The sequence below is a fragment of the Cebidichthys violaceus genome, unplaced genomic scaffold, assembly GCF_023349555.1.
Source record: "Cebidichthys violaceus isolate CVI_PGR_0920_01 unplaced genomic scaffold, fCebVio1.0.p SCAF_5, whole genome shotgun sequence".
Lineage (NCBI taxonomy): Eukaryota > Metazoa > Chordata > Actinopteri > Perciformes > Stichaeidae > Cebidichthys > Cebidichthys violaceus.
The window spans coordinates 4,021,193-4,047,208 of NW_027176705.1; the positions used below are offsets into that span (position 1 = coordinate 4,021,193).

At 41.3% G+C, this 26,016-nt stretch overlaps 1 protein-coding gene across 2 annotated transcripts in view; it reads right to left on the reverse strand.

Annotated features, from left to right (window-relative positions):
• sema4bb (sema domain, immunoglobulin domain (Ig), transmembrane domain (TM) and short cytoplasmic domain, (semaphorin) 4Bb) overlaps positions 1 to 26,016 on the reverse strand; it is a 52,550-nt gene that overhangs the window by 18,413 nt on the left and 8,121 nt on the right. Inside the window, exons 1-2 of one of the 2 annotated variants that reach the window (XM_068730650.1) lie at positions 25,795 to 25,981; positions 13,022 to 13,465 (exon numbers count right to left, since the gene is read on the reverse strand). In XM_068730650.1, coding sequence (XP_068586751.1) covers positions 13,022 to 13,142 — 121 coding nt within the window. In that variant the 5' untranslated portion in view covers positions 13,143 to 13,465; positions 25,795 to 25,981. Of the gene's footprint in view, positions 1 to 13,021; positions 13,466 to 25,794; positions 25,982 to 26,016 lie in introns of those variants that run through there. The other variant, XM_068730651.1, reaches the window with a different exon arrangement.

Genomic DNA, 26,016 nt, shown 5'->3' on the forward strand with positions numbered 1-26,016 from the left:
CCAAAATGTTATCTCGAGATTAGAAAAAAAAAAAAGGTTTTATTCCCGTTATTTGATACAAAATACCTGTCAAACGGATTGGTTTTGTGATGATGCTGAAAACATCCCTTGCATGATAAGTAGGATTAGTTTTTCATATCCAACCAGACATGCTGTAAATGGTAACGTTAAAAACTAATTTAATCTGGTTACTGGCATACAATTCCCAAGCTTCACTACTTTATAATTATTGGTTGACAGCACTAAAAACATCTGAAGAAAAGTACAACAACTTGCTGGGAGATTGTCCTGTGCAGAGATATGAGAAGTGCCATCAGCTGCATCTTATGCAAGTCTATGGGTCGGACTTGTTAATTAGCCAATCGATGAAGTTGTCATTTTCAATCAATTGGCTCTATGCACCAGATTTGAATCATTATTATCCCAAGTTCCTGCGTAACAATAATTAGGCCACAAGTTAAATATATTATTGTAGAAATAACAAGCCATATGCTGAGCCAGAAGCTTATTAAACACACATTATTAAACCCCAAAACCACAACTGAGTACCACATAAACACAAAATAACTCCCACTCCAATGTGTTGGCCAAACACAAACATACGATAGGAAAGGTAACAACATCTGAACTTGTGTTTTACTACTTCCAGTACTCCAAGGAAATCTGTGAGTCTCCGTCAAGGCCTCACAGAAAGCCACAAATCTAACAGGAAACGAAAACATAGGGGACGGACATCCCATTACATCCGACACACAGCACAGCACATAGTGGTGAGCCTCCGTCAAATCAATTTATGGTACAAAGGAGGGAAGCTCTCACTGAGCATGTTGTCATTTCTGTACGCCTCACTCCTGTCCTCTCCGTTTATCCCTCTCGCACAGCAGCAGCAGCCAGCAGCTACTGTAGCTCCACGAGAACGCCAGTGAGCCACGTCCACACTTTGCTGTGCTGGCCGGCTCTCTCTTTGCTCTGCTCTGCACTGGCAGCAGTGTAAAAAAAAAAAAAAAAAAAGCCTCTTCCACTCAAAGCCAATCTAAAACTCCTTCACTCCGCTGCTCGCCAACCCTCTTCAAGTGGATCTCTTTAGCAGTGGGCCACGAGTCAAATGAGTTACTTTTTCCCACGTCGCTGCCTTCCCTGCAGCCTCAAGTAGTTACAGTGATGAAGTAGAGATTCAATGTACACGTTGCTCCCTTTAAGGCAATTATCCTGGCATCAAAAACAAGTCAGGATCATTTACTACAGAGGCATCAGCAGCAGTTTTTTTTTTTTTTACTGCATGCCACTGTGAAAGTGGAGTTTCAAGAGGTTTGGATTGAATTTATGTAACAGGCAACGACTCTGACAATTGGGTCATTTGAGCAAGTTATGACACAGTAGGTCAAACAGAAAATTGACCAACATAAAATCCAGCAAAGGGTGCAGGAAGTCATGATTATGGTTTATTCAAAACCTTCCAAGTATTGGGATCCTTAGAGAAACAATAGCCGAGTTGGAGTCCGTGTGGATCTTGACCGTTGGATGTTATCACTTGATAAATAACACAACTAACAATCTTCTTGAGGTCACCAAAGACATGGGATGAAAGCAATCAAATATTTGTGCGCCCATTGCTTACAGACTTCTTACCCTTTGCAGATTTTGACCATCTTGTTTATCTACTGCCTCCCATACCAAACATATTAGAAACACACTTGATGTGCCCCCCAAGCCAAAACACTGGGGGTCACGGACTCCATTTGCTTCTCCAAATAAGATTACTGCTTCATATCTGGAGTCGTCATCACCACCATTTGCTGCAGTTAAACTGTTTACAGTATTTCCCTTGTGTATAACCAGCAAGCTGCTTTGAAATTTAGAGATTTCTGACAGTAAGAAAAAGACACCAGCGGTAAGTTTATCTCCAACGCTCCAGGTGGTGCATAATGCAAATGGAGCCAGTAAACAGCAATAAATGTTTACAACCGACAACTTAAACTTTCCAATATGCTCACAAACAAATGGTTCCTCCAACACTCAAGGCACTTTTGGCAGATGATCGCTTTCCCCTTATGGGAGCGAAAACCAGCTGCACAGGCCTAATCTTGTCCAAAACCAAATCTTAGGCACTTTCCAGATCAACAGCCCTCTTTCTGTTTAAAACGTTGTGACATCTGGAGTCAATGAAGAGGAGGGCCTGGCTTTAAACTTCAGCGAGGGGATACAAAATAAAAAAAAAAGACTTCCTTTTGTCAATCAGGACAAAAATAAAGTTCCAATGTGGAGAAGCAGAAACTGGTTTTTGGTTCAATGTGAATTAAGTGTTAGAAAATGTCCTAAATGCTCATAAAGAGAGCTATACTCGGTCCCAGTGGACCCTGCCGATGGCAGACAAAGGAGTGCCATCTCTTCTCTCAACAGGGGAACATATCATAGCTCGACTGTCATGGCTCCCCTGAGTTTTGGCTATTCACTGGAACCAAAAACAGCCTTCCCTCAGCATATTAAAACTGTCTGACATAAATCAGTGACATCCTCTTAGACAGACAATAGAATAATGAGCAGAGGAGAGCAAACTCATGGAACTTTTACTCAGAGAGCGGTCCGGGGCTACTTAGTGGAGGGGGATGAGGATTGAGGTCGGGGTACTGAGTGGGAGTTGTGGTAACCAGGAAGATTGGATTGAGATGTTGACCTATAAAGAAACACGCAGACAAGGGTAGAAAATGTTATTTTCAAAGCACTCCGAGATGGATTTCTGATAAGAGCAGAAGGTCAAGCCAGTAACAAACGTCAGTTGTGTCAAGCTGCGGCGAATTCCAACAGAAACTCCTGTTTTTTCATCTATAGCAGTTGTTTTTTTGGGATATTCCGATGCAGCAGATCGGTTGTGTGTTTTGACATGCTTGCAGCAGAATGCCGGGCATCTGCAGGCCATTTCACAGCCAGGCACCAGGTCCATTCATCACCCGCCTGTTTAATCAGCCGGCTGTCACCAAACCGGGGCCCTAAACCTCTGCTAATGCTCATCACATCACACCTTCCATCAATATGGCTGCTTTATTGCTGGTTTTAACATGCTGAATTAGTTAGTAGCACAGGTTCTTTGAAGTCAAACTGTGTATATTTGCCTCATTTCTCTGCGGTTATGAATGCCTACAAGCTGCAAAAGAAATTGGCCAATGGTCCAAACTAGAGCGCAGCGGCACAATTCAAAAGATGCATTGTTTGAGAACAGATCAGGGTCTGCATGACATACTGAAATTTAAGAAGAGAATGTCTTTTCTCCACCGGCACGTAATAAGTCCTTAGCAATTAATTGGTTGGAATTCAATGTTGGCAGTGAATTCAGTGTATTCATTCATTGTGATGGTTTTTTTCAGTGGAGGTAAAGATGACAGGAACAAATCACAGCATGGAGGATTTCAGAGAGAAACTGCTCTGTGATTACAGAAATGTTTGTGAGAGAATCAGACTAAATCTGTGAACACACGATGAACAGCTACAAACGTCTTGAACTAAAACAGAGACACATGAAGGGAAAGTCAAACATCTTCCTCCATACGTACAGTATGTTCTATTCCCTGCATACAGATGCTAGTGTTAATGTGAGCTGCTTTACAGATAATCAGAATCAGAACCATTTATTGCCAAGAAAGTTTGCACCTACAAAGAATTTGTCATGGCGGAAGGTTCATAACATTAAACAAGAACAAGCAAACAATAACATCAAACAATCAAGACAGTGCATGAAATAGAACATATTAAAATATAAAAGAATATAAAATAAAGTCCACAACAAACGAATAACAGGACTGTAAACAAGTGAAATGTTAAAAGTGTCGAGTGTGTATAAAGAAACATAGGGATGAGCAGGGGAGTGTCTGGAAGAAAATTGTCCTGGGGATGACAGAGTCAGTGGGGGTCCCGGGCTTTGTTTATGAGCCCGACTGACGACGGGAAGAAACTGTACATGTGGCGTGAGGTCTTGGTCCTGATGGACCTCAGCCTCCTGCCAGATGGTAGGGACACAAACAGTTTATGTCCAGGGTGAGAAGGGGTGTAATACAACATGCAATGACTCAAATAGGTGCTCGTCTGCTGGGAGACACACAATAAATTTGTATATGTGCAACAAATAAACTAGCATATAGGCTGCCTAAAACCACAAAGTTATTTTTTACATTATACCAGATACAACATCCCAATTTGGGAGCTTTAGAGGTGTTGGTACTGGAATTGTGTTACATTTGGATGGAGCCAGGGTTGTCATTTTTCAGTCTTTATTTATATACAGTACGCTTTATTTGGCTGCTGGCTTCACTTTTACTGTTCATACTATTTATTTTCTCATACTTTGAGACAAATAAGTGGCTGTATGTGTGTAGAAATAAAAGTAAGTGCTCTTGAGGGAAAATGCTTAGGAATCATCAAAATAATGAATGTTCCAGACATTCTGGATAACTGTCAACTGTGTTGAGAGACCTCCAAAATAGCACAGTGACATCAATTAAGATTTCCTCTGAATCTCTTCATTCACATCACAGCTGAGTGTTCAGTGCGTGCTTACTCACCATTGAGGTAACTAAGATATCGTCAGAGGGTGCCAGCTTGCAGACACAGTGTCACTGAGAAATAAAATACACGGCAGCACTTTGGCAGGCATCATATTTCAGGGAAAACGGTGCAAGATCAAACCATTTTTCTAAGGTTTAATAGTACTCCGAGGGTGGGGCGATTGATTGGCTGCTTATACGCCTGCCAAGACACTCCTAAAAGCCCCGACTGTAAACATGCCCCAGATTTGCTAAAGCAGTGTGAGCCAAGTCACAAGACAAGGGGGCAACGGGGACAGAGGGGTTTGCTTGCAGCCGGGCAGAAAAACAAAACAAAAGGAGAAGAAGAGAGTGTAGCACAGCTGATATTAATCTCACACGAGCTCTGCTTATCTTACATGCACAACACACATTTATCAAATAAAAAAAATAAAAAATACTATCCATCTCTGCCCTCTGCAAGCTGAAGCTACACAAGAGCGCACAGCTTCAAGGCTCTCTGTTTGACAGGATTCGACAACGGACTTAATAGCGGCGCAGGAGCTCTTGACAGAAGCAGACAGGAGTTGCTTCAAGGTGATCGCGGTACTGAACCTCGTGATATTTGGGCAAGGTGATGGTTATTTCATCGTCTGTGACTACTGGCAACCAAGAGCTGCTGTATTATGCCAGCCAAGTCAGCGGAGAAACACTTGTTTGTCTGCACAGTTCGAGGACACAGATGATGAGGAGGCAGACTGGTTTGGAGCAAACTTCACATATTTACTTTCAATCTTAACATGAATATATATATTAACATGAGTGTTTGTCAAACTGTCAACAAAGAAATCACTGGGGTTACGCGAGTGGATTCTGTTATATTTGAAAAGGTAAACTCTCAAATTAAGGTACAGCGAGTAAAAACTAGAAAAGATGATACAGACAAAGACAGAGAGAAATTGGGGCATAGAAAAATCACACTTTACTAGGCTGTAAATAAAAGCTGAGTGTGACACCCACAGTATCTGTAAGGCCGGGCAATAAGGCTCACAGATGTGTTGTGTTGTTTGTAATCACTGGGAATGATGGTGTGGCTTTGCTGCAATTTTGTGTGTACTGTACACGCTGTGTATGTGTGCGTGTGAGAGGGTATACACATCATACTGAGAGACAGCTGCACCTTGCAGATAATAACCAGAGCCCGACAGTGTGTAAGTGCAGTGTTTGCTGTGTGTGAGGATTATGCAGCAAAAAGGTGCCACATGGTTACATGTGCAGGCTCGGAATCAGGGCAACAACAGAAAACCATGAAATGACTGAGTATTTGTTAGCAATGTCGAACACTTGCGTGTGTATACTGTAGAATCCAAGAAACACTAGAAATTGTCCCCTTTAGCCTCTGAAGGAAATACAGCATGAGTGCAAATACGCTGCATAAGTCTAAAAGCAAAAGACCAAGGGGCTGACACAGACATGATGCTCTGCTCTGTAATTATTGGCTCTTAGGTGTCATCCTGATGCACTCTAGATTGGCACGCACCCACCCAACACTCAAAGCAGCAGAGCGATGGAGCGCAGTGGTCTATCGCAGCTGAAAGCTTACAAAATCCTGGATATTAGCTAGGCGAGACACTCTGTGGGATCTGAGTGGGTTATTCAAACACAGGCTGAAACACAGAGAGAGGGAGAGAGATAGATTTCCTCACACATATAATTCAAAATAGACGTGCCTGTGCTCGTCATGTGTGGGATGCCTCTTCAACCTCTCTCTCTACATCCTCCTCCTACCCTCTCTCTAAAGACAGTAGATGTCACAGGAATATGATGCACACAGACTCAGATTTTAAGATATGCATAATTTTTGCCTTCTAAAAGCAAAAATAAATTTGCCACTTTTTGCCAACGTGTGTTAATGAGTTTTAATATAGAATCGATTCATTTCTAGTCAGCATTTTTCAAAGCATTAGCGAATCAATGTACTTTCATTCTGTAATTTACTTAAGTAGTTGCAGGGACGTTAATTTAGAATTTTAATTAGTGGAATGTGTGTACAGCTTATTTGTCGATGAATGAACTCAAGAACTAAGCCTTCCCACGTCTTGTTAGCCAGCCACCTGCAAGCTGCTGATAAAAGTGTACGGGGTTAGCCCCAATGTTAGCACCAACTTCGGCTCAGGCGCACTTATGTGTTGGCTGACCTTTAAGGGGGACCAGTTATTCTTCTTTTAGCTTATAAAAAAAACCTTTTAACTATTTAAAGTTACTACAAGGAACTTCAATTTGTGTCAATTTTCACAGTCCCTGTGGACGAAAGTGGTAGAATTTCCTCACACCAGAGTCCCTTTAGAAAACATCTTATTTTATTGCAGCAACAGCCAACTCCAGTCAGTCCTGGTTCTGGTTCTCCTGAGACCCCCTTCCCTTCAGCGGTTGACTGTTGAACGTTTTTTAGGATATTAACATCCTTAAGTAGTAGTTTTCTTTGTTAGTGGCGAGGCCCGGCATTCTCGCATGAGAAGGATTCAGATTGCATTCACACAAAAGAGAGATCCACAGGAAATGATGCACGAGTGTAATCCAGTATTTCTGTTTGCAACACTGCTCTATCACAGCTGTATTAAGTTACTGCTAATGCAAACTCAAACATTTCTACACAAAGGGACTTTTATTGTGAAGCAGTCATGCGTTTGTTACCGAGGGCAGCACCGACGCGATCGTTCATCAGAAATGCATCTGTAATTTTTCTGCATTCTTTTGAACACTAGCTGCTCTTTCTAATAAAGTAGCTGCTTGAGGAACGTTTCCTCTTGTTGAAAATCTTTAATGAGGTATCTGACTTTCCACATCCTAAACTACTTTCCTCTACTTCAAGTGTTCTTTATTTTGGTACTTATGGCCTTAGACACACACAAAAAAATAACACAGGCCCACCAATGCCTTGATGAAAGACATTATGTCTATAGCTCGGCCAAGTGGACTTGAAGAGGAAAAGAAATGGCCAAATCCAAATCCAGCTGACTTGCACATGCTTACAGATGGTTTCTGCTACAGCTAGAATCCCATCAAAGTACACTTCGATAATCTCTTCTGCCATTTTCTAGCTTGCACACTTGTCGATTTTTAGGGCACCAGTGGAGCTGTGTGCAGTTTACTAAGTGCACTCACTTTGGACTGGCATGTGTTGAAGGCCTTTAAGTGCAACCACAGCATGCAGACACAACCCTCTACTCGTGTGTGTGTGTGTGTGTGTGTGTGTGTGTGTGTGTGTGTGTGTGTGTGTGTGTGTGTGTGTGTGTGTGTACGTCTGGAGAGGCCCTTGATGAGAAGAGCAGGCGCACAGAGTCTGCTGCTCTCTACTCATCCACCACAATGTCTAATAGTAAGAACGAGAAGTGGTCAAGGATATTGGTTTTACTCTCCTTGCTAATGGTTTTTCTTTTTCACACAGACACACCTCACTGTCACATCTCTTTAATGTAGTCATGCTGCTATCAGGAGCCTGGTGAGTTGAGGACATCCACACCTTCTGCATTAGCCTCCATATTTTGGCTCACAATGGTTATTCTGCCCTGACAAAGTTTGAAATAAATAAAATCCCATCTATTTCCGTCAACAGGTGTCAGTCATATTGATAAGGACAATGAATTCATGAGTGCTACACCTGCACTCAAAAATCAGACAGATAGGATTTCTGTAAAATCAGACGCTGTAACTGAATCCTTCAGCTCAGTCTATACAACATACATTCAGCCAGGCCTCTCGGGGACCCACACTTCACTCTCTCCATTTACATACACCCACGAGCAGGAATAAGACGCATGTGGAGTGCATTAACATACTGGAACTAAATTAGGAAAGTTCTGACTTAATGAAAGATACATGAGACGACTACTTTTAACCATTTAAGTTCTGCCTAAACTCAAATGTAGTGCGTTGTTTTCAGCTAATGATGGTGAATGGTATATAGATATATTTCTAAGTGCATAAAATCATTTTATTTCATTTTTCATTCAGTTTTACAAATTACTAAAACATTGTAGTCACTTATCAAAATTACATAAATAAGTTTATCAAAACATGATTGTTATAGCCAGCACGTAAATTCTACTTACTCCAGCATTACTACTTCTGCAATACAAAGAATTAACGTCTCGCGCAAAAGGATGCATTTACACCTTTTTGACCTCTTGACGTGTTTTGAACACTCGTTTTCAATCTGTTTTAAAAGCCTCTTGGATGCATTTACACTGAGCTTTTTCGACATCAGATAGCTCTCCAAAGACACAAAGTGACGAAGTGTAAATGGCATCAAAGCTCCCTTATGCTGTATTTTATAGAAACAAAAAGAAAAATATTTTTTACCGCAATGTGGACGGTGAAGTGTGACAGAAAACATTTCTTTGTGTATCATATAATAAAATGTTATGTGACTTAATTTACAGCTAGAGGCACAGAAACCATATAAATCATTCATGCTTCATTATGCAATGAAATGTTAAATTCAGTCTAATGTTTATTAAGAAGAAAAAAAAAGAAAAAAAAAAAAGGTGGGGTTCTTTGTGTCACAGTTACTGTAAAACTGAGCAAATATCTGTTGCAAGATGTTAATAGCGATGAGGCAAACAGCATTTTAGTTTTGGACAAATCCACACTGCATCCCAGCAATCCCCAAAAAAAATACCTAATGACTCTCTTAACCTCACATTCCTCTCTGTCCATCTTAATTAACAGCTGCACCGTTGTTCCTCGTTTCTTGCTATTGTCTTCAAATCAAATGTTCCTGGCGGAAATCTGCAAAGACGGAACTTTTCTGTACATTCCCTGGAGCGTGCAAGTGATGAAGCCATTAAAGCGTCTGAAACAGACCGAGTTGATGTGCTGTAATTATGCTGAATTGTTGCGGCTGTTATGACATTATGTGCAGGCACTTGTGAGTGCCACCTCTGCTGGAAGCCTCAGACTGCTTTTCTTTCAGGATCAGGGGTGTGTCCTTGCCGGGTTTTAGGTGGGCATCGGAGCATGTCACGAGCATTTGGCTTGACCCCCCCTCTCTCGCCCGGCCCTCCTCTGTTTCTACACTGCGATCCACACACCGCCAAGGTCACCGGATTAGCATGCATGAGAGAAAGCGCACAATATTCGCTGAGCATGAACCAAACGTAAACAGGAATGGACACTGAGTACACAGAGCATACACAGCATGCTCTGTAGTTCCGCTTAAAGGGGCATTTTGATTTGCTTCTTTCCTAGCAGTATGTGTGAAAGTATCAAAACTGAAAACCTTCCCTTCTGATCTGAATATTTCTTTTGTTATACATTCAGTTAATTTCCAACAAACCTTGTATATGCACAATAGTAGCTGACAGAGTCTCTGGATGCACTTGTGAAGCTGTGGGTTTAAAATCTGGTTGATGTGAGAGTTGTTGTATAAAATGTATTCTCGCTTCCAGGAAACCTGTCACTATGTCAAATTGATGTGATAAAAGACAGATTTGACAATGATTATTTCTGAATAATGACACATGTTGTTCTAACTTTCACTTTCATGGGTGAGGGAAAAAAGGGCATGCAGCATGTACAGGATATTCAAAACGGTGTGGCTGCATCTATCTCCAATCTTTTTAAAAAAACAAACAAAGTCATTCTGAATAAATAAGATAAGGTACAGTGCTGAATCACAGCAGCAGAAGAGTGACATACAATACAGTTCATGCACTGGAAACCAGACCTTTAAAAACATGAAAAGTTTGCCAAAAGCCCTAACCAGCTCATTAATGTAAACTGTTCTTATTAAGTACAGGATTTGAATTTCTCTGTCATGTTCCAAGTCAAAGAAATAGAAAAGAGGAAAAATAAATCATCTCCTCAGCGCATATCTGGAGAAAGACAGTAACATCCTGCCTGAGATGTTTCTGATAACTAACAGTGATACATGCCGCATGCCTAACCGATGCTTGCTGCTTCAAGTCCCATGATCCTTTGTGCTCTCTCTCTGCACAAGAGCCGTAATGAAAAACAGACAAGGCTCTCCCACTGCAGCGACCACAAAAACCTCTACTCACTACACATGAGAGATTAGCCTGCTCATTAGGAGAGAGGGAAGGAGCGAGAGGAGAGGGAAGGAAGACAAAAAGAAACAGGGACGCCTTTCCAGGAAAAAGGCCACGTTGAGGCAAGGGTCCTCTCGAGAGAAAACAGTCCCGGCCCCCCCTTTTCTTACAGACTATACAAACCAGAACAGAGGTTTAAAACAGTGACCTGCTTTACATGTTTTGCATCAATGGCACGGGTTGAATTGAGGCTAGTTTATATACGAAACGTTTAGCATGTCAGTGATGCTGCAGACCCTGTTTATGCAAAGCTGTAGTCTTAATGAATAGGACACAATCGGTGTCAGTGGCGTTAAAATACGATTTTCTACGCCCCATTATCAGGTGAAAAGCATGTTGTCTCACACTACTACTTATGCTCTCCATTTGAGAAAATCTCAATAACTAACTGCTGCCGTCAAAATACATGAAATTTAGATTATGAACGCTGAGTGGAGCAAAAGGAAAATACGAGGGGGAAAAAAAAGGATCATCAGTGGTTTGCAAAACACTTTGCTGGGAACCAGCCTTGGGCCAATTTAATCCATTTAGTTCTTTGAGTTAAAGTTAAATGGCTCAAGTTGTTCTTCGGTGTGAGCGATGCCAATTTTGAGATGGTGCATGTGAATTACGGCATGATGCCTCGCTGAGTTGGCTGACGAGTGAAGAAAATAAGCATTAGATTGTTGTTTTCAGAGAGGTAGGGAACTTCAATTTTAGACAGGTAGTGTTTACAGGAGCCAACGCACCCCTGCATTCACACAAGCCTGTTCTTTGGTTGCTGCTGGATCAGCATATTTGCTTGGGTGAGCAATGTTGCAAAACAAAGATGAGGACGGGATGAAAAATACACTGTAGGAGCCAGGGAGCTAATTTTAAGAATCAACTTGTAAACTGTCCTTTTCCAACAGCTACAACACAGGGTGTTCAAAAAAAAAAAAAAAAAAAAAGGTGTTTCGCAACACTTCCCTGATAGCAGTCAATTTTCTAAACAGCATCCTTATTTCTCTCTCCCCTCATTTGTCCTATGCTCCCAGAATGCATCAATCAATTACCAAAAAGCTGTTAGCTCAGCAAATTGTGAAAAACAGTACCATGTTTTTGTATTATAAAAGCCTAATCCACAGTCATTACAATAAGAGGAGTGCTGCAGTGTGTGCAGTAATTACATGCAATGATGAAGTTAGGTGCAAAAAAGGTCTTCCATTCTATCAGTGGATTTGCCAGGATAGACATTAAGTTTAAATGTGTGAGATAAATTGTTGCATTCAGCTGTACAATACCAACAGGTCAATTAGCAGCAAAAAAATGGAGGAAACGCCAAGTGCCTTTGAAGGTATGAAGTACGAAGGCGCTGCAGAATACTTCACAGGCCCAAAATTGTTGCACTTTTTTTGTCTTCACTGGGTAACACTTTGAATATTGACACAAGTCGCCAATATTAAAAAAGACCTTCAGGGAACAAACGTATAATTGCATGTATTTATGAGAAGTGGTGCTTGTAGTTTAGACATCTTCAAGTTGGAACACGTACATCTGAGCCTGCAAGCACCTGTAGTCTCTGACATGTATCTGTGAGTACATTGCTGCTTCACCACATGTTGCGTTCGTTGAATTTGTTCACCGTTGACCTAAATTACATTATTTTGTGTGGGATTGATGAATTGCTAAACTCCACCACCCTAAATTACCGATGCCGACAGGTGTAGACAAAAGCAGGCTACTCATTTCTAGCTAGTGAAAGTCAATTTTGTGAGCAGAAATTACAAGTGCTGTAGCAGGTTTCTCAGCCGTACGTAGCAAGCTAATTGAGCTAACGTTAGCTACCCCTGTGAACGAGCATCAGTATGCACTTGATGGCTACATACATGATATCATGCTAAAGCTGCATGTCCGAGGCAAAAAGTTAAGATCCTAACCTGTCAATAATCCATGTTGAAGACATGGGAATAAAGAAACAGTTGTTTTATTGCAGTGTGGAACTAGTCAGTTCTAGTTCCTAGTATGAATTAGATTGGGGAAACTGTAAGATCAGTCTGATATTTTTCTCTAATACTAGTTAACTGGACAAGCTAATTTTTGCATTTCCCATTAGAGCAGATTAACAGAATCTTAAATCCATTCCGCATCGACTTCACACTTGGCGGGTGTATTTCTGGAGAACCAAGGACATTTTGGACATGCGACACATTCGGTATTAAAGAACTTTAAATAAACATGCAATAGTGCTGCGTGCAGCAGTGAGTGCGGGGCTTCAGGGCTCTGTGGACTGAGTCGATCATGTTGTTGTTACAACCGTTACCAATTAATCAATTATCAATAAGAAAATACAAATTTAAATCTGGAATCTCATGTCTCTAGCAGTGCTTACAATAGTCATAACATACAAAAATGTGTCAGGTAAGTTTTTCGACTTACTGTAAGAGAAACTGATGCGAGGTGTGACATCCTCTTCAGTTGCCGTCAGTGATTGGAGGCAGATAGCCAATAGCAAAGCAGCAGCCAGAAGACAGTGAACAGTCGCAGCTAATGTCCACATGGTTGCCTGAATCCTCTCAAACAGACATACACAAATGCACACAGTTTGTTTTAAAATTCCTTGGAATTCATTAAGCCTCCCTTGACTCCGCGGAGCTTTATTTTCTCACTCCCATCTTCCTGCAGGCTGAGGGGGAGTGAACGTGTCCTTGACTTGATTCTTGTACTCCCAGTGGTCCTTACACACGGTTAGCAGGCTCTTCACACAGAGAAGAGGAATCCTTTCTGGATTAAAGGCTGCTTGTTGTCATCTACTCATAGTGCTCTTCGATAGATCAGCACTAAGCTCCAACCAGCGGCCATTCAGCAGAAGTCATTTTGATTCTGTGGAGAGAAGAGAGAGAAGTTGTTTCTTTATGTTTGATCCAAAAACGTTTAAAAAAAAAAAAAGAAAGATGAAATGCAAGCTAGAATAACAGATCCAGATCCAACTTCTGACGCTATAACCCACAACTACAAAAGCAAAAGAACTGATACATTTGGATGCGGTTCATTCTGGCGAATGGTACAGATGTGACTGCAAACAAAGAATTGAGAATTCAAGAGTTACGCTGTTCATCGCTCAGAAATCAGCCGCTTCATCTCTCTGTCCTGAGACTTTAATACAGAAATGTAGCATACTGATGGCTTCGGCTAAAGCCTTGATGACAAAAACAAATATTTATGCTCCTTCCGTTTACTCATTCACCACACTGCCTAAGAAAAACTCAACTAAACAGACGATTTAGACCACCAGCCAGCTAACATGAGCACACACATCATGTGGTAGCTTAAAGGTTTCACCAACTTTAAAGTCTAAGTGAATGTCCAATTTGCACTGAAGCCCACAACGGTTCTCTCCGAGATAAAACGCATGTTGGACTCTTTTTTTTAATTCCCATATTTAATCAAGCTGTCATCAACAATTGCTGAAAGATCCCCGAGAAGATAATATGGCAGCTTGGCTCTAATTGTGTGGCTATGTTGGGAAATAAATGAAAGAACAGTGACTCACAAGACAAGTCTGTAATTTGTCTCAAAGAGGAGCAATGACCACATCTGACTTTTATTGGCCTCAGTATGAGTGTGCAGATAAGGTCCTGGTTATGTAGATGTATGTCGAGATCTTTGATTTAGTAGGGGGGTTGCCTTTCTTGGAAAACACTTCTCCCTCTACTACTCCCTCTTTGCTAAACAAACACAGGACATTTGATTAAATTAACTATACACAAATAATCATAGACATCTATGATTAAAATTAGTCAAAATGTCACATGTTTTGCTTGTGTTGACAAATCAATATGTTGGCCTGTTGATGGTGCTATAGATGAGAAGTGAGGGGATTACCAAAATTACTACAATTCATCCTGCGAATCGTCACTCGATTCTCATGATTTTACCGATACCTTAAGAGTACAGACACCTAAGTCAGTGAACAAAGCACAGCCTGTTCCTGTAATATGTGAACACAACTCACTACTAATGCACAGCAGCGCTGGTCGTCTCCTCCCCGAGCTCTCACTTAGGTGGTGACGTTGAGAAAGTAAACACCAAAGAGCACATGGCGTCTCTGGTTGAGAGCTTACATCACTGCTACAACTCCCACAGGACCTCATTCAAATATTTATAGTAGCTAATAAATCCATACGACCGGGGGGCTCAGTTAGTGGCCCCAGGTAGTCTACTGAGACAGTGCCATTTTAAACTTCTGATCAAACTGGTCTTACAACAACAGAAAGCAGGACAAACCAAGATTTACAACCCTGTCCCCCCGCCACCTGCCTGGTCAGAGCAGTTGGCTAACACGCCTACAGGCCAGCATCACTAGCTGCTTGCTAACAGGATGGCTTGTTGAGTTTATGGCTTGTATTGTAGCTCACTGGCAAGCTGTCCGTCTGGCATAATGCCTGCGATCTGCCATTTTTGTAGGTAGGTGAAGGCTCATCTGTATCACATTTTCTAGTTTTTCCTGAATAAAACCTCTCTCACTCATCTATCGCTGTCACACCCTTGTCTCTGTCCGTCCCCAGGGTCTCAACCAGTGGACCAATACGTCTGTGTCACTCTTCAATTCACTACCAGCCTGCTTGGGCTCCTGCTGCTACACTGAAGCAAGCCGAGTGGGAGGCTAAAACACCAGTCCGTGATCCGGCAACATCTCCCTCCTCCTTCGGCTGGTGCCTCTCATGCCTGCTGAGACGGCAACAACAAGCATGGTAGCCCAGCGTGTGTCACACACCCCAGGTCTCCATGTTCCCAGGGCTTATCCTTGTGCAACTCCAGAGCTCTTTTAAATTTTAATGAAAAGAGAGGGGTGCCGTTCTGCGGGTTTGCTGGCACTAAATTAGGAAGCTTTTTGGCTAATTCTGGAGTGCAGTGATGCATAAATAAATATCGCAACACTGTTGCATTGACCTCAGTGCACAAAAAGGTTGTTGGTGGTCGCCGTGCAAAGTCACAGGTTATAAATGGGAACTATATAAAAGGTGATGAGTGGCGGGTAACTTCAAAGAGAGTGTTAAATAACTAAATGAATGGCAAACATATTGAGGGCTGATTTGGTCCAAATTGCTGTAACAATCATTACTCTTCATATTTTTCCAAATGTATTTTATCAAAATACCTTATTGAAAATGGGAGAGACTATTTCTCAGGTGTGAAGTAACTAGTATTACAACTAAGTCTAACAAAAAAATCAATAGATTTCCATTCCTCTAGTTACATTTATACCTCGTAGTCTCTTGGATTTGAAAACTTCTCTCAGGTGCCTCTTCACAGAAAAACACAAATTGTACTTTGACGCAAGAACAAAAAAAGTCAGAGTGCTCAGTCTTACTCAGAGTTATGTCAATATGAAGAGGCCCCTGCAGCGGACTGGGAAACTTGAGGTATCTGGGGAATCCAAATTACAGGATGACTCATGGGTGTGAAGCATACAATGTTCATGTAACTGAGGCCAGCACCTGAGGAGAACAAGATTGATGGTCAACACCAAAGAGGCAGGTCCGTGGACGCTTAGCAAGGGCACAAAGGGCAGGTAAACGGATGTAATCTCGCATTTATCCTGTTTTCTTTTACATTATTTTACCTTGAATACCATGTCAAGTACATGCATTTTAGTCAAATTAATCATGTAGTGTCGTAATCCATCACTATGAACAACGAGGCATGGATCTGAAGAGAAAGTATTAAATATTAATAAGCATTAAATCATATTTGACAGCAAGTACTCGACCACAGAAAGTGATCTTATTAGAAGCAACAATTATAGGACTTATAGGATTAGAGCTCTATTCAACTGGAGCCGTTACAGTACAGACGACCCACTACGCTCAGTACCACAGGACCCATCTGCTCATCTAGGAGAAGGTCTGCTGCTCCATGTATATATTAAGGGGGAATCTGGTGCCATATTGCTTAAGGCTACAGATTCATTAACCTCTCGAACCTCCCTATTAATACCTGCATCTGTTGAGAGAGAGAGAGAGGAAAGATGTGACAGACGCATTGGGCGATACACTCAGCCAGGTCATGGCTAGTTCACTGGATAGGGAGCCGCATGAATGCTAACCATTTGGCTAGCTTTGTGTAAACGAATGGGCTTTGTGCTCGGCAACCAGCTCCCAATAACTCATCCCTGCAAAGTGACTTGTCTCTCATTTAGTCTTTGGCACAGACCGAGGCACTTATGGAGATAATCAGCGGCTGGGCAGCACCCTGTGATGAGAGCGCTATCGCAGAGCTCGACATGAGGCTGGATTAGGCTGACGTCCAATCCATTAACAGTATCATCAGTATGTCCAAAGAGAAAGAGAACTATAAAAGCATTTCATTAATCAGCTCTCAGATTTATTTTAAGGGTGACTTTGTAAGACTGCCTCTCAAAGTCAGTAACTGCTCCGAACAAATAAAAAAAAAAAAAAAGAGAAAACAACAGGATTAATTGTAGGGTCAGATATTTGTCCTCGTCTTGCAATAATGTTAGATAGACCCCGCCCCCCCCCCCACCCCCAATTCTGACCCTAAAAACAACATGGGTGCCGGTGACTATTCAGAGAGATTTATGGAGCCATTATGTTGAGCAGAAAAGACCTCAATAGGTGACTGACAAGGCAGAGACTGCCTGCTGTGCCTGCCATTATAACTCTCACTTATAGCAGTCTGCTTAGCTGAGTGAGCAGTGCATGATTGGTTTAAATTCAACCAAGCAGGTGGTGGGGGGGAAGGAAAACCATTTCCCCCAAAGAATCAATGATTGGCTTTTCATAGACCGAGTTGTGTGTTAATGTATTACTAAGAACAAGCTGTAAAATCATTATCTTTTATCTCAAATAAAATTTCAATAATATTAGCTTGTTGATGCCCTGTGCGCTCACTTGCTCCAAAGTTCAGCTCTTGTGCTGAATTTGCATGGCTTCACTGGTACATAAATTATTATAAAGTAGTGTTGGCCATGTCACAATAGGAAAATGTGATCTGTTACTCACTGAAACTTTACCAATAACTAAGTAGTTAATCATCTCAGTCCAGCATTAGAGTTTGGAGGCATTCGTCATACTGATCATCAACAGCTAGCTTGATGTCCTGTCCTCACAAGAGTTCACATACTCGTCCTGACTCTGAACAAAACCAGGTGCTAAATATGGGATTAAAAGTCTAAAGCATTAGAAAGCAAGCTGAGGCAACACAGCATGTAAATAAATTTAATTCCTCTTCTTCTGGTTGATGCTAACTGCTTTCTTACACCTTAAGCCAAGCTAGCTAGCACAGTCTCAACTGAACGCACAGATAACTGACTTCAACCAGTGACATCTGGCTGTAAATCTGCATATAAATACAGTAGATATATATACAGTATATAAAGGCCAAGAAGACTGTGCAAGAGATAACATAGAACTGGTTATATGCTGAAAATACAACTATTATCGTCTTTTCTAGCAGCAGGACTGTGCTGTTATCATCTGCTCCAACAGTACATTTCAATATTCGAAAAAAAACAGACAGTAAAAGCAATGAGCCTCACACTCCATGAAATCAGTTATACTTTCATGAATCTCCGTGAAAGCATTGTTTCAATTGCATTCGGAGCAGCACGCTGACAAAAGGCCGATTAGGGACTGACCACTAAAGACAGAGCGATCTGACACAGTGTAACAACCCATCACATCTCTTGGCTCTACGTTTTGGGGACTAAATTCCACTTTTACAGCATCATAAATTCAAAAATTCTTTTTTCCACAACTAAACTTGCTGACATTTTAGTCCATCTGATAAATATCAAATAAATAGATGATTTATAACAAAAACAGGTGATCTTACTTTGTGAACTAACTGTTTGAATACTAAACCTTTTAAGGGGATTCTTCAGTCAGGGGTGGAAGGTAAAGTAGTACTGTTATTTTCAAACAGTCTATGAAATAAAGCGCTATGTATTTTGTGTGAACAAGGGGTTCCACATTTCCTCTCATCCAGCCCACCTGGGAATGGGACAGGGGGAAGTAAAGAGGAAGGTTTAAGCTGAGAGACTGCTCCCAGCACCAAGAAATCAGACTCCTAAATAAATCACGACTTGGTTAAAAATAAACTGTAACTGTAGAACTTTGAGTACACGGGTGCCAAAATGGCTCATTGCTTTCGTAGGAATGTACAGCAGCTTACAGGTAATAAGTCTATCAGAGATAAATCTCCAGGATATCCTCTCACAGAGGCCTTCGAGTAGATATTAATATGAACAACTTTGTCATAACAAGCTGAACACAATACAGCCCTTACGAAAACATCCAGCCAGACATTGTTTTGTTTTTGCTTCTCAAAACAAATTCATATAGAGCGGGAAATCAAATACTAAAGTAAACATTTTACAGAGAGTTTTTTTACTATAAATGTCAACAGGAGTGAAGGAATCAATAGGACATCAACTATTACAAATTGAGCAAAAGCAGCTTGTTTTCTGTCTTGACTTTTTCTTCCAACACACACACACAGAGAGAGAGAGAGAGAGAGAGAGAGAGAGAGAGAGAGAGAGAGAGAGAGAGAGAGAGAGAGAGAGAGAGAGAGAGAGAGAGAGAGAGAGAGAGAGAGAGAGAGAGAGAGAGAGAGAGAGAATTGTTCTTTTATTGTCTCTTCAATATCCTTTCTACCCTGCAGGTAGAAAGCAGCCGAGGCCTCTGTGTGTCAGTACTCAGCAGACAAGACTTTAACCCGGGATGAAATAAAAACCTTTATGCACGCTCCAACTTTTAGGTCTATAATATCGGACATCTGCACAGATTCATTATCCTGATGCCTCACGGCAAACTTCCTGTGAAAAGAGACAAATCTCTACAAATGGCCCAAAATAACAGATCCGACACCTAATCAAGAGCCATTGATTTAACATATCCCTCACCATTTCCTTTATGCAAATGTATTTCTGTTAACAATAGCAAGCAGCTGATAATGTATATGTTGCAACCCACTTGTCCAATTCTTAACTATAAGGGTGTTACAAGAAAGAAGACAGAAAAGAAATAGAAATATCTCAAAAAGTACATGTCAGATTTCAGACTTATTGTATATTTTGATGCAAATAGAAATGACATGTCTTCACCTCTTATTCAGCTAAATGACCAACGCCTGAATGCACATCTGAATGCTTTGTAGTTGGAGTTTAGTGCCGAAAAAGGCAGAAATCTTAAGATAGTGTGCTTTATTTCCTGGTCACAACATTATCTGCCATCCTGCGTTCATTTGACTGTAAAATGAAAGTGTCTGAGAATTGAAACCAACAGCATTTACTGAATTATTGAGTGATCCCAGGGTGATAATATCAGGATACTGACGTTTCCTGCATGTATTATCAATTATTCATTGAATCATCTTTCTATTGATGACTGGCTGTAATGCATCCTGCTGTCGTATATGCCCCTGGTGCATTCAAATGATTCTGACTTTCAAACAACAAAATTATGGGAAAATACTGTATTACAAATTAGGATTTTACTCAAGAGGCATCAAACTTCCTACAAAGCTAAAGGCTATTCAGTTTATAAGCCAGTCACTTCCCACGACCTCGAAATGACTCACTGGTGGTTCAAACCGCCATCCGGTAAAAGTGAATATGGATCAAAGCTTCCCTTTAGCCTAACAGACACAAAGTGTACTTACTAAACTAGGAAGCACTCAGTGAAGACATGTTCAATGTGCTATTTTAGGAACAGACAATGTGTAGAATTGCTTGATCTGCTTCCGGATGATCTGCATCAATGTCCAGAAAGATGTGCGGTCGCTATGCTAACAGGAAATATGAAAATAAAACAGAGAACGCCATTTTGCACTAAAACAACAGTTTTGATGACTGGAGTTAATCAAGGCATTTTTAAATTTCAATCTTAATGAGAGTAAGACGACCTGGTGTAGGTGTTAATCTGCTCATAATCAAGTTATTGAATGCCTATCTCTGCACTGACTCTCTGTTCCACCTCTTTGCATCAAGCTTCCTTATGATAATCAGGTACAAGGCTGGACATTGAATACGCCTTAATTGGCTTTGCATGACCCTGAGCCACCAGACAGGTCTGTATTAATTGTTTAACTAGACTATGTGCACCGTTCCCATGATCCCATCATGCCCGTGTCTCTGAGTCAAAGGCCTTCATTAAAATGCAGCGATGAACTCGGATTCTACATTTCTCTGCGTTATCTTCAGGTTGGCAACGCAACTTGACTTTCTGAAACATCTGCTACACATGCTGTGTATATACACACACACACACACACACACACACAAATGTTGAAATCAAGAGCAAAGAGCGCGATGTGACGGCACTTTAAGAGTGATCCAAAGCTCGAATAGACTTTGAGGAATATTCAAACTCCCTTTTACATTTGTGCACATACTGCTCAGCGTTGCCACGCGGGATGGAGCAATTATCATTTCAAAAGAGCGAGTGAAGCAGAACTGGCAGAGGAGATAAGTGCTTAACGGTGAGTTGGGGTCACCTTATTCCCTATGATACAGAGTTGCCCTTGCCTCAAATTATTCAAGCCTGACGGGGGAACAGTGGGAGATCGGTTCTTGAAAAACTCGCAAAGCGTCAATAATGAGCTTTGCGTGTCAGTCAGAATACAGTGTGATGGAGGGCATAATTTCCCTGAGTCTGACCACAACCCGGTTGCAGAAACTATGGCAATCTCTGGAGATGTGCAAGCCACTTATAAGGAAATCACTCTTCTGTGTCTAAAAAGCATTTCTATTAGACTATAAACTCACTGGAAAACAGATTTCACTAATCTCCTTTTGTTTATTATGTGCATCCGGGTTGAAAAGCTCGCCACACTTTTAACCTGATGATCCATTTAGACTAATGTAGTGTGCTGACCAATCAGGAAATCCTCATGATTAGAGCCGAAAATATTGCCTGCCACTCTGGTCTCCTTGTGAAGTTGTAGCAAAGATGTATTAGGGAACACTGCTGCCATCAAAAGCTGCAAATGGCCACAACAGAGGACAACATCTCATTCATCCACCGAGTTGATGATGATGTCAGTCACCTCTGTGAACAAACTCTATGGCGTGACAAAGGAGAGTGGAAGATTCAGTCATGTAATCACAGAATAGAGGCCTTTGTGAGGTCTGGGCCACGCTGTGTTAGCATCACAGCTCATCTGCTAATTACGCCATAAAATCCAAAGACTTGGCGATCCATAGTGGGCTATTCATCTCATGACTTAAACATTGAGTTGGGGGGGGCACGATTAATCCCTGCAGTTAAACCGGTGTGAGGACTCATTTATTTACTCGATTTGACAGGCAGGGCGATAGGATTTAAAAGTGTATCAGATGACAATATTTAGTTGCTGGCCCTTTGTTCACCTTGTCAGACCCACACAGTGCAATCCCATCAGCCTGTTCAGGTATGAACGCTGATGATCTTAACGACAAGCCTTGACCACAGAACTGTTCTCGTTCTCATTCCCATCCCAAGTGGGAACATGACACAGTTTGCCTGAGCCGTTTGTCTGGTTTGCCACCTCATGGCTGTTGGCGGTTTACTCTCTGCAAATATGTCGACATCAAAAGGAACAGCTGATGCACTTCTGCTTTGTTTACTGTCAGGGGCTCCGTCTTTGTCTTTGTGAGCAGTCTCCGCCAATAAAGGAAGTAATAAGTCAACAGTGTGGTCCCTCCTGGCAACAATCCCACTGATAATAGCTGATACATGGGACAGATAAGGAATGGTATCAGCATGAATTTATTCACCTACAACAGTTAGGCATGTTAAGAAAATAACTGGAGATGATCAGAAAAGATGCATTACATTAGAATGAAATGATTTCCAATGAACATGTAATAGAAGAGGGCTCTTAAGTTTCCCTCCTCATCGTCAATATTCCTGCGTCAATCCTTTGAAATCTGAAGAAAACTGCAACACTTCCTCTCCCCAAATAAATCATAATACCTAAACTGTAATCTTTAAAACCGGTACAACTCATTTGATCCTGTACAGTGTTCATACAGTCCCTTATATACATTGGTATGCTTGAATCAATACATGCTTGTAGTTTACTGAATACCTGATGCCCCACAAGTAGGAAATCAAAGCTCCAAAACTAAGCAAAAATTTGTATTTTGATTTTTGAGTGAACTGTCCCTTTAAGAAGGATGTTTAAAAAGAAATAAAACTTCTCTATTCCCTTCAGTAAATTGCTTGCTTATCTCTCAAGTGTATAATAATTTCCCCTTCGGGCCACATGTAACAATACAAGGTCTTTGTTTGTATAGCAAAATAGTATGGTTTGATTTTGTAATTTCCTATGTAAATACTGACTCTCAAGATCTGGGGGACAAAATAAAAACACAATAACTGTATCCATATCACTCCAATTGAAGTAGAAGATGTAGTTGTCGGCAAAGTCACAAGGAAAAACATTCCAGGCACACAGTCTGGTTTCCATTACAAAAGTCACAATTTATCCTTTTCTCTAGATTTCTGTCAAAACAAGAGAAGGAAAACGGGGAAGACGTTCATTTCTCTCTGAAGAGGAACATATTACATAATATATTTCCATCCAAAGGCAGCCACCTTTGTTAAGGCCTCATCCAAGTTGATGCAGAGGGCACTTCTGACAAACTCAAACACTCATTCTGACACAGTGAAGGGATGTAAACCTGCCTTGCAGGCTGCGCCCAACTACAGTTAAACACAGGTCTGTCACGTCTCAACTTTATTACACAAGTGTGAACACGCTTCTCTAGAACAGCACAACTAAAAAGAATACCAGAAATATCGTAGCTCTAATTTAAATTTATAGTTAATCCTCTCAAACCTTTCTTCTCTGCTCAATCTCAGACGTACTTGAACATTATGAGACTGTTTATTATTGCATTAACCTTTTATACGGTGCCCAAATAAAGAACACAAATAATATTAAGTTACATTTTGAGTCTCCAGTGTAAACAGAGCACAAACCACATTCAGTGAATGACAGTGTACTCTCTGCACGCTAGATAAATTTGCTAAACAGCGTAAAGTAAATATACAGTATGTCTTTCAGGACTTGAGTAATCCTGTGGTTGAGCGCGTGTGGACTTGCAGCTACAGACTCTGTGTGAACAGTGATGACCAGGCACGACAACAGTCTCATACAGATGAGTCAAATGAGAGTGGAACACATGGTGTTACTATTAAAAACAGATTTGTTTGTGAAATAATGGTAGAGTGAGCTAAAAGAAAGCAACAGAGGAAGGTAGAAAAGGCAAATTAGGGAAATAAATGTCAGGCTCATCTGCGTGGCCCCAGAGGGGATTCACCTGCATTCAGAGCCCTCCTTTGGCCCAACATCTAAACCTGGCCTGGCCCGCCTTTCTACAGAACCTGCAGGTCATACTGAATATGAATGGCCTTGCAATGGGCAGACAAAGCTATGCGTAGACACAGCAGAAACAGTCAGCAAACTGGCTACAGCGAGGTTTCAGTGAATGCAAATGTGAACCATTAAACTTTATCGCCCATGTGTAAAAGCAAGGCGTGACTTTTCACAGTTTACGTTGCATTAACGCAACAAGAATTCTTGCAGATTCCTCAAAACGACGTGTCTTTCCATGCAAAATGTTCTAGCGGCAGGAAAGAAAAACTACATGCCTTTTTTCTTTCTTTTCTTTTTTTTTTTTTTTTCTTTTTTTTTTTTTTTACACGTTGCTCGTTTTATTTGGGATGAACAACAAACCTTTTGAGATGCATCTGCACAAACTCAACTCAGCTGATGGAAGGGCAGCTTGGCTGGCTTCACTCCCATTAAAATGACTGTTTTCCCCACATCTACGCACTGATCAGGAGGCCGCACAGGGACCCTAAACATTTAAGTTCCCATCAGTTTGTACTGAGCACATCCAGCCCCTCTGGACACTACATGGGATATCACTAACCTTTTGGGGGTTAAATACAACCAGAGTGTACTCCCCTCCCCTCCCCTCTCAACTCTTTTACCACAACCGCTCCACATGCTGACCATTCCTCTGAAGTTGTTACAGTGGGTGGAGTGCTGGGTGGAGTCTGGGTGTTTGTTTTGAGTGTTCGAATGTGTGCGTGATTGTGTGGGCGGGGGTTCTCTGTGCATATGCCAGTGTTTTTCAGAGGAAGAGAGGGAGGATGGGGCAGAAGCATACAAGATGCTTTTTCAAGTACTTCCAGAAAAAAAGGTTTGTTTATGGTAAGAGAGGCAGAAACTATCAGTGTTATTAGTGTTACCGATACCGTATCACACTCTGGTAAAGGGGAGCAGAAGAACAGCAGAGGCCCAAAGGGGAGAGACTGTTTCACGGGTCATTTACAGTCAGATTCCAACAAAGCATATCAGCATCATCTAAACACTGAACCAGGCTTCGGCTCACACGTAACCTCCACATTTGGTCCATCCGTTTAGGATAAAATCCAAATTTTATAAGCACTCATGGTTTGAGCTTCAGAGAAAGAGGAACAAAATATAATTTATCCAGAGTGGATTTGTGTTTGTTTCATAGCAATGCAGAGTGATATTGGAGGCATAACAGATGCCAGCAGGGATAAGAGGAGGCGGCTATTTGGAAGAGAATTACAGGAAACAAGCATGGTGTCATTAAGCAAGTGTAAAGTTGGACAGAGTCAATTCTAAAAGGCTCTACATGGTGCTCACAGACCTGTGTGATTAAACAGGCCTACAACAGCAGCAATTGTGCCAATGTTACTTTAAGTGTGGCGAAAATAAAGCAGAGCCAAAGCAACAGAAACGTTTCTTGTTTGTAGTTTTTGGGCTGAATGCAAATAAGCAGCCGTTTACCCACATTTTGGGGATTTTGCTCAGTGGCAAGCAGCCAATGTGCACATGAGACCCTCATTAAGCACACCCCTGATGGAAATGACATGTAAAGCCTATTCAGGAATAAATTCAAATTATGGGTTAATATCGACTATCATGATTTAAAACATTAGCAGTTTCTAAAAAAAACCTTAATTGACGCTTAAAAGCTCCCATATTAGAATAAAATGCCCCCACAATTTACATATATGCCAGACTAAAGATGTCCACAAAGCAATCTTTCCACCACAAATGCACTTGATTTAGATGCGAATAATTCACTCCGTCTCATATCTCGCCGTTGTAAAGGTGATCAAACCTGAAAACCGAAGAACACCGAGCAGGCAAAAAGATCTTACCATCCACGAGCTGCAGCGCAATAAAAAAAACAAAAACTCGGTCACCGCTCAAGTCTTCACAGTCGTTGGAAAAACTGTCGACAAACAGGAACGTAACACCATTTACGATCCGCGAAGTGCGTTCAAGATTGAGCACGTAGAGTCCGAATGTGTCCGCAAAGTGAAGTCCATCATCCGAGCAGCTGAAGACGAGCCTCCGTTACTACAGACTGAAGACGCTGC